Source organism: Gorilla gorilla, chromosome 13, assembly GCF_029281585.2.
Source record: "Gorilla gorilla gorilla isolate KB3781 chromosome 13, NHGRI_mGorGor1-v2.1_pri, whole genome shotgun sequence".
Lineage (NCBI taxonomy): Eukaryota > Metazoa > Chordata > Mammalia > Primates > Hominidae > Gorilla > Gorilla gorilla.
In genome coordinates this window covers 80,116,533-80,126,127 of record NC_073237.2, presented here as the reverse complement: position 1 = coordinate 80,126,127, position 9,595 = coordinate 80,116,533, and the positions used below count along the sequence as shown (strand labels likewise).

The 9,595-nt window shown below is 42.1% G+C and overlaps 1 protein-coding gene across 7 annotated transcripts in view; it reads left to right on the top strand.

Annotated features, from left to right (window-relative positions):
• Positions 1-1,287: 1,287 nt before the first annotated feature.
• The window catches only part of KIF27 (kinesin family member 27), an 86,927-nt gene continuing 78,619 nt past the window's right edge, over positions 1,288-9,595 (top strand). For 2 of the 7 annotated variants that reach the window (XM_063696492.1, XM_063696493.1), the window contains exons 1-2: positions 1,320-1,473; positions 7,981-8,365. In XM_063696492.1, coding sequence (XP_063552562.1) covers positions 8,068-8,365 — 298 coding nt within the window. In that variant the 5' untranslated portion in view covers positions 1,320-1,473; positions 7,981-8,067. Of the gene's footprint in view, positions 1,474-1,724; positions 1,860-1,905; positions 2,072-2,634; positions 2,742-7,980; positions 8,366-9,595 lie in introns of those variants that run through there. The other 5 variants (XM_063696490.1, XM_055350843.2, XM_055350842.2 and 2 more) reach the window with 5 other exon arrangements.

Genomic DNA, 9,595 nt, shown 5'->3' with positions numbered 1-9,595 from the left:
CTTGAACCCATGAGGCGGAGCTTGCAGTGAGTTGAGATAGCGCCACTGCACTCCAGCCTGGGCAACAGAGCGAGACTCCATCTCAAAAAAAAAAAAAGGAACTGAAAACAGACATCCAAATATTGTATGTGAATGTCCATAGCAGCATGGAAACAGCCCAAATGTCCACCACCAGCTGAAGAATGGATAAACAAAATGTGGTATGTCTATATCCATACAATGGAATTTTTTCAGCCCTAAAAAGTCCTGATAGGGCCGGGCAGGGTGGCTCATGCCTGTAATCCCAGCTACTCCGGAGGCTGAGGCAGGAGAATCGCTTGAACCCATGAGGTGGAGGTTGCGTTGAGCCTAGATGGCGCCATTGCATTCCAGCCTGGGCAATAAGAGCGAAACTCCATCTAAAGGGCCCGGTGTGGTGGCTCACGCCTGTAATCCCAGCACTTTGGAAGGCCGAGGCGGGCAGATCACGAGGTCAGGAGATCAAGACCATCCTGGCTAACACAGTGAAACAAACCCCGTCTCTACTAAAAATACAAAAAATTAGCCGGGCGTGGTGGCACGCGCCTGTAATCCCAGCTACTCGGGAGGCTGAGGCAGGAGAATCGCTTGAACCCGGGAGGTGGAGGTTGCAGAGAGCCGAGATCACGCCACTGCACTCCAGCTTGGGCGACAGAGCGCGACTCCGTCTCAAAAAAAAAAAAAAAAAAAAAAGAAAAAAAAAAAGAAAAGAAGTCCTGATAGATGTTACAACATGACTGCATCTTGAAAACATTAAGCAAAAGAAGCTAGACACAAAAGGTCATATACTGAATGATTCCATCAATAAAGAAATGCCCAGAATAGGTAAAGCTATCACAGAGTCAGAAAGTAGATTAGTGGCTGGCTGGGGTTGTGGGGAGAGGGGAACCAGAAGGAATGGCTGCTAACTGGTTTGGGGATTTTCTTTTGGGGTTATGAAAATGTTTCTGAACTATATACAGAGGTGATGGTTGCACAACACTGTGAATGCATTAAACGCCACTGAATTGTGAGTTTTAAGATGGTTTATGTTAGGCAAGTTTTACTCAATAAAAATAAAAATAAACTGAATTGGTAGCTAAGATATTGAAACACGGTGTGGAATCGTTCTCACTCATTTCACGAACCCGTAGAAAGATGTTTGCGCTCAGGCCTCACAGACCGGTCCCAGCGCGTTGGTGGGACACAACTCGGATTTGCAGGCAAGCCCAGGGGCCCGCCCTTTGCGGACTTCCTGGGGACGCAGGACTCCTGCGCGGCGGGCTTGGGGGCGTGGCCAGGATGGGGGCGGGGCCAGGACGCGGCATCCAGGAGAGGACGCGGCGGGAGGCGGGCTTCGCCGGTTGCCAGGAGAACTCGCGACAACAAAAGACGCGGGCGGCGGCTGCGCGGTGTGGCAGAGCGAAGCTGAGGAGTCCAGCGCTCGCCGCCAGGGGCTTGGGCTGTCCCGAGCCGGTCAGTGTTCGGCGGGCCTGGCCGGGCGGTGCGGGGAAGTGGGGCGCCCTCCCTTCGCGGTGCCCGCCCTCCAGCCCGCCGCGCCCGCCGCTCCCGCGCCCCCATCCCGCCGTTGGGACTAGTAGGCGCCGGCTTGGGGTCGGGGCCGCCGCCGGGGGGTAGCGGAGGGTGGGCGGTTGGGGCGCCAGCGAGGCCTATGGGGGCGTCCGAGGGGTCTGGGGTCGGGGCTGGGAGCCCGGCGAGCGACTAGAGGCAGAGCGCCCCTTCCGGAGGAAGTTGGGTCAGCCCTGAGGAGCGGGTCCCGGGGAACACCGATCGACCGGAACGCGGGACCCGGCCCCTCAGAGTGCACCCTGTGTTCGTCTCGTGTCGCTGCACGGCGTGAGGTGCGACGCGAGGGCCACCACCACCGAGCGCTTTGTTTTATCGCAGGCGTTTTTCCCACCGTAGAGGTTGAAACTTGGGCGCATTTCCCACCGTAGAGGTTGAAACTTGGGTGCATTTCCCACCGTAGAGGTTGAAACCTGGGCGCGTTTCCTACCGTAGAGGCTGAACCTTGGGTACATTCAAGCCCGAGAGCTCCCTCCCTCGGAGGCAGGTGACTATGAAGAGCAAAGCGCCCAGATTCTTTCTTTGAAACACCTTTTAAGTAACACCTTTTAAGTCTCCAGTGTTGAAAATCCTTGTTGTTTGCCCTTCTTTACTCTTTTGTCTTCTTTACGCATTTGGGGCCTTTTCCGAGCTCCGTATGCGATTTACTATCCATCTACTGGGAAGTTTTTTATGAAAATAATTAACAAACCACACATTTAAGACAACCACTTCTTTCTGGGAAATCAAGGGTACGGGATGGCAACGGTTTTTGGAGACACTCATTCCTGACCAGTGACATGACATGAGGGATTCAGTATTTCTCTTGCCTTTGCTCAGATTTCAAAAACCCGTTGAGTATACTTAAATACGACCAGTCAATCAGATTTTGCTTTTTTTAAATCATTTATTGGCGACATAATACGTATGTTTCTGATGACTATAATTGATCAGAATCTGAAGTATAAGTGCTATGGATTGTGTAAAAACTTTATTTCTTGTATATTGATGTTTTACAAGCCCTATGTTTGTGGACCATTATTATTGTTTGTTTGTTTTGTTTTGAGACAGGGTCTCGCTCTGTTACTCAGGCTGGAGTGCAGTGGCACACTGCAGCCTCAACCTCCCGGGCTCAAGCGATCCTCCAATCTCAGCCTCCCAAGTAGCTGGGACTACAGGTGCGTCACCACAGCCTGGCACATTCTTGTATTTTTAGTAGAGACAGGGTTTCACCATGTTGCCCAGGCTGGTCTGGAACTCGTGGGCTGAAGCGGTCCACCTGCCTTGGCCTCCCAAAGTGCTGGGATTACAGGCGTGAACCACTGTGCCCGGCCCCATTATTATTTTTTTTAATGCTTAGAATAAGTTTCAGTTGCCTTTATAACCAAATTCTTTATAGATATTACCATTAAAAACCCCAAGAAATGAGGCTGGGCATCGTGGCTCACATCTGTAATCCCAGTACCTTGGGAGGCCGAGGCGGGCGGATCTCTTCAGCCCAGCAGGTCGAGACCAGCCTGGGCAACATGGTGAAACCCCGTTTCTACTAAAAATACAAGAATTAGCCGGGCGCAGTGCCTGTAATCCCAGCTGCTTTGGAGTCTGAGGCACGAGAATCGCTTGAACCAGGAGGCGGAGGTTGCAGTGAGCCGAGATGGTGCCGCTGCGCTCCAGCCTGGGTGACAGAGGCAGACCTTGTCTCAAAAACAAAACAAAACAAAAACCCAACAAATGAAAATATCCCAATTTGGCAATTTTTATTAGCAAATTCATTGGAAGCACTTAGGTTTGGCTTAACATAGTCCACGAGTTTTGCTTTAATTTGATGGCATACAAAGAAATAAACTAATCTGTATGGTAACTTCAAATGTTGGTCTTCAGAGACATTTGGAAGAATTAACTCAGCATTCCTGCAGTTGGAAAAGTTTCCAGTACCAAATGATTGTAGAGTTCTTTAAGATCCAAGAAAGGATTTATCAAACACATGAGCATTTTTTTTTTCCAGTGTAAAACTCATTAGAATGATTTAAAAACTGCTAAGGTTAGGTGTATCTTTGTTTTAGCCATTAAAGATAGTTTGTTGACTCTGTTTTGGGATTTTACAGCCCAAGGGACCTGATTTTTTTTATTCTCAATGGGCTTTTAGAAGAGTGATGTAAATGTTTTTTGTTGTGATCCTCTTCACGCCATCTACTCATAGAATTACAAATGCAGAGTACTGTTGCAGAGTTTTGTTTTGTTTTTGACAGGGTCTCGACCCTTTCAGGATCAAGGGATCCTCTCGCTTCAGCCTTCTGAGTAGCTGGGATTACAGGCGCACGCCACCATGCCTGCCTAATTTTTGTATTTTTAGTAGAGACAGGGTTTCTCCATGTTGTCCAGGCTGGTCTCGAACTCCTGGGCTCAAGTGATCCACCCGCCCTGGCCTCCCAAAGTGCTGGGATTACAGATGTGAACCACCGTGCTGGGCCACGGTTTTTTTTTTTTTCAAGGGTAGTGAATATTATCAATTCATTGTTATTAGTGTTATTAATAAAATATTATTTCAGTCTAGTTGTCTGTGTTACTTAATGGTAATCTTCAAGACTCAGCAGCTTTTCCAAAGAACCTAACCTCACCTCAAATTCATTACTTTTCATCATCTGCACTTAAACATTGTCATAGATTACTTGTTAAATTTAGTATAAGCTTTATCCTTCCAAAACTGAACATTTGTATATAAGTTTTTATGCGAACACAATGTTTTCATTTCTCTTGGGAGTGGAATTGCTGGATCAAGTGATGGAGTGGAATTGCTGGGTCAAGAGATAACTGTATGTTTAAATTTTTGCAGAAATGTCAATCTGTTTTCCAAAGTGGCTGTACCATTTTACCTTCCCACCAATAGTGTATGAGGGTTCTAATGTGTTTATACCCTGCCAACACTTATGATCTGTCTTCTTTATTATAGCAGTGCTAGTGGATGTGGATTGGTATCTCATTGTGGTTGTTGTTTGTTTGTTTGTTTGTTTGTTTGAGACAGTCTTGGTGTATAGCCCAGGCTGGAGTGCAGTGGTTCGATCTCAGCTCACTGCAACCTCTGCCTCCTGGGTTCAAGCGATTCTCCTGCCTCAGCTTCCCTAGTAGCTGGGATTATAGGCGCCCACCACCATGCCCGTCTAATTTTTGTATTTTTAGTAGATACGGGGTTTCACCATGTTGTTCAGGCTGGTCTCGAACTCCTGACCTCAGGTGATCCTCCCACCTCGGCTTCCCAAAATGCTGGGATTACAGGTTTGAGCCACTGCGCCTGGCTAATTTTTGTATTTTAGGTAGCGATGGGGTTACACCATGTTGTCCAGGCTGGTCTTGAACTCCTGACCTCAGGTCATCCTCCCACCTCAGTCTCCTAAAATTCTGGGATTACAGGCATGAACCACTGTGCACCTGGCCTCTCATTGTGGTTTTGATTGCATTTTCCTGATAGCTAATGATGGTGAGCATCTTTTCATGTGCTCATTATTCATTTGTATATCTTCTTTGAAGAACTGCCTTTTCAGATGCTTTGCCTATTTAAAATTTTTAAAAAACTTTTTGAGTTATAATATTTATATATTCTAGTTGCAAGTTCCTTGTTAGATATATGTCTTGCAAATATTTTCTCCCATTCAGCGAGTTGTCTTTTCACTTTCTTGGTAGTTTCCTTTGAGGCACAAAGTTTTTAATTTTGATGTCGTTTTTCCTTCCCTCCCTCCCTCCTCTCCCTCCCCGTCCTGCCCCCCCCATTTCTCTCGTTCTCTCTTTCTCTCTCTCTTTGAGACAAGTTCTTGCTCTGCTGTCCACGTTATAGTGTTGTCCACGTTATAGTGCAGTGGTGCAGATACAGCTCACTGTAACCTCTGGCTGCTGGGTTCAAGCCAATCTCCCGCCTTAGCTTCCCAAGTAGCTGAGACCACAGGTGCGTACTACCATGCTGAGCTGATTGAAAAAAAAAATTTCTTTGTAGACATGGCGTCTCACTATGTTGCCCAGGCTGGGTCTTACTTATTTTTTAATCTATACTTCATCTTTATTTTTTGTTTTTATTATTATTTTTGTTTGACACAATCATTGTACATATTTATGGGGTACAGTGTGGTTTTTCAGTACATGTATACAATGTGTAATGTTCAAATTGGTATTTTTTATTTTATTGCTTTTGGTGTCATATCTGAGAAATTATTGCCAAATTCAAGGTCATAAACAGTTACTCCTGTCTTTTAAGAGTTTTGTAGTTTTACTTCTTATGTTTAGGTCTATGGTCCATTTTTGGTTAACTTTTGTATATGATATGAGGTAGGGAGTCCAACTTCATTATTTTATCCATTGTCCCAGTGCCATTTGTTGAAAAGAGTATTCTTATACTTCAGTTGAATTGTCTCGGCACCTTTGTTGAAAATCACTTGCCCATGAATGTGAGGGTTTATTTCTGGATTCTCAATTCTATTCTGTTGATCTATATGTCTGTCTTTATGCCAGTACCACACTATCATGATTACTGTTGTTTGGTTTTGAAATTAGGGAAATGTGAGTCCTCTTACTTTGTTCTTTTTCAATATTGTTTTGGTTATTCTGTGTCTCTTGAGTTTTTGTGTGATTATAGGATCAGCTTGTCAATTTCTGCAACTAAGTCAGCTGAGATTTTGATAGGTATTGCATTGAGTCTGTAGATAATTTGGGGAATACTGACATATTAATATATCTTTCAATTCATAAACATGAGATGTTTTTTCATTTACATCTTGTGCTTTCTTCTAACAGTATTTTATAGTTTTCAGACTATATGTTTTACACATCTTTTGTTAAATTTATTTCTAAGTATTTTATTCTTTTTGATGCTATTGTAAATGGAATTGTTTTTTACATTTATTTTTAAGAGTGTTCTGCCACAGGAAGGGGAACATCACACATCGGGGCCTGTTGTGGGGTGGGGGAAGGGGGGAGGGATAGCATTAGGAGATATACCTAATGTAAATGACAAGTTAATGGGTGCAGCACACCAACATGGCACATGTATACATATGTAACAAACCTGCACGTTGTGCACATGTACCCTAGAACTTAAAGTATAATAAAATATATATATTTAAAAAAAAAAACGAGTGTTTTGCCGGGCGCGGTGGCTCACGCCTGTAATCCCAGCCCTTTGGGAGGCCAAGACAGGCGCATCACGAGGTCAGGAGATCGAGACTGTCCTGGCTAACACGGCGAAACCCCATGTCTACTAAAAATAGAAAAAATTAGCCAGGCATAGTGGCGGGTGCCTGTAGTCCCAGCTACTCCGGAGGCTGAGGCAGGAGAATGGCGTGAACCCGGGAGGTGGAGCTTGCAGTGAGCCCAGATCGCACCACTGCACTCCAGCCTGGGCGACAGAGCGAGACTCCGTCTCAAAAAAAAAAAAAAAAAAGAAAGTGTTCATTGTAAATGTAGTTACCAATTATTTGTTTATATATATTTTTAGCCAGGAAACTACAGCCAACAATTTAATTTTTAATGTATTAATTCTAGCAGAGATCTTCAGAAATAAGTACAACATAATATTTAGAAGTAGAAAAAGCAGTTTTTCTGTTAGTTTTGATTATTTTTGAATAAAAATTTAGTTTTAAATTTATGTTGACTTATTGAAATTCTTAAAACTGTTTTCATGGATTTATTTCTAATAATTGTGGCAAAGAGGAGATGCTATTTTTCAATGCATAGCTATAAAATCTAGTACTAATGTTTGTTTTTAACACATGTACAGGCTGGGCAAGGTGGCTCACGCCTGTAATCCCGGCACTTGGGAGGCCGAGGCGGGCGGGTCACCTGAGGTTCGGAGTTTGAGACCAGCCTGGCCAATATGGTGAAACCCTGTCTCTACTAAAAATACAAAAATTAGCCGGGTGTGGTGGCGGGCGCCCGTAACCCCAGCTACTCGAGAGGCCTGAGGCAGGAGAATCACTTGAACCTGGTAGGCAGAGGTTGCAGAGAGCCGAGATCTCACCACTGCGTTCCAGCCTAGACTCCATCTCAAAAAACAAACAAAAATACGTGTGTACAGTTCCTTACTTATCTCCTTGCGTTAATTTTCTAACTCCCTGGTTATTTAATATTTAGATTAATGAACTGGGAAACATTATTACTGTAGAAATAAACGCCCAATGGAATCCCATGTACTTACCACCTAGCTTCATCATTTATCAACTCATGGACTCCACACCTAGATTATTTTGAAGCAAACCCAAGACATGCTATTTTGTCTACAAATTTAGGATGTATTTTACAAGACAGGTTTACTCTTTGTAACTATGTTGTATTGGAACAAAACCTGTTGTAATTGACTTTGCTTTAGAAGGTGGTTAGTTTATTGGGATACAAGGAATCAGTAATTAAAATTTGCTTTTTATTTTTGATACACAGGAATCCAGATCTTACATAAGATGGAAGTCTCTCACACTAGATACTGAACATTAAATAGAAAATCTATTTAGTAAAATCTAAGTTGCCATGGAAGAAATACCAGTAAAAGTTGCTGTAAGAATTAGACCTCTGCTTTGCAAAGAAGTTCTTCATAATCATCAAGTTTGTGTGAGAGTTATTCCAAACAGCCAGCAAGTTATCATTGGGAGAGATAGAGTCTTCACTTTTGATTTTGTTTTTGGCAAAAATTCCACTCAAGATGAAGTTTATAACACATGTATAAAGCCCCTAGTGTTGTCACTCATTGAGGGCTATAATGCAACTGTTTTTGCCTATGGACAAACTGGATCTGGGAAGACATACACCATTGGAGGGGGCCATATTGGTAAGATTCTCATACTCTTTGACTTTTATTTGTGACGCTAGAAAGAAGCTAAAATATGACCAATACCTGACACGTGGTAGGTATTTAGCATATTGATTGAATAGTGAAGGAATGAATCATGTAATCAAATGTGATCATAAGATCATCATCTTTGAAAGATTCGTTTTTAAATATTGAAGTTTCATTAAGCAATCTAACTTAGGATTATATTTGCTTGAGGAAAGAAGTTTAAAATAGTTTTCAGTGGTCAGCCCTTGTTATTTTGAACAGAATTTAAAATAGAGATAAATGAGTTAACATGATTAGATTTTGCATTCTTTAACAAGCCAGTTGTAAATATTAAGAGTCCTGCAATCAGGACTTAGGGACCGTAGGAAAAATTTATTATGTAAAGTATCTTTTCTTTTTCATATTCTAGCCAGATTTCTTTTTTAAATTCTGAACATTTTAGGACATAATTTCTCCTGCTTATAATTATAGTTTGGAAAAGATGGAATCATAGGATCTCATATAGAGCTGAAGGGAACCTTGGAAATCATTTTAGTTAAGTGTCTGGTAATAGAGTGGGGGAATTGACAGCCAAGTCCTCTGTTAAGATTGTTTACTGTATTTATATTTTTCCACTAAAAACAAACTTTTGAGTAGTGCACATATGCATCATTGTCTAAAGTTTTAGTTAGTATTCTCTGTATGAATAGTGGCTCTCAATATTTTTCTATTTTCATATTTCACAAATGTAAAATATATGGCTTTCAGAAACTTTTCTCTAGCTGTTCAGATATGAGCTGAAACAATAAAAAAATAAAAAATTTTAAAAAAGAAACTTCTCTCATTAAATGCATGGATGGGAGGTGGCTCAGAGGGTGGTTGTGTAGTTTCAGGAAATCTTTATTCCAAAGATTAAAATGGAGGAGCCTTAAGAAGCCAATACTCTCCAACTAAAAGAAAAAAATCTGTATATTCTGCAGGATTAGGAGATCACAGATACTAGATTGTTTCAGCATCTTACAATAAAAAGAATTCAGTTTTTCTAGTATAAATTGTGGCTTTTCTTTAGGATTGTAGGGTTTTTTTTTTTTGATTGGCAAATGTTTTATAATCCTAATGATCCATTATGTGCTTTATACCAATAGGAGTTATAAATGTTCAGAAGCTGGTGACTTAATTATAGCTATCTTTTTTTTTTTAATTAAGAGACCATGAGTACTATTTTAATTTTGTAAGGGAAAA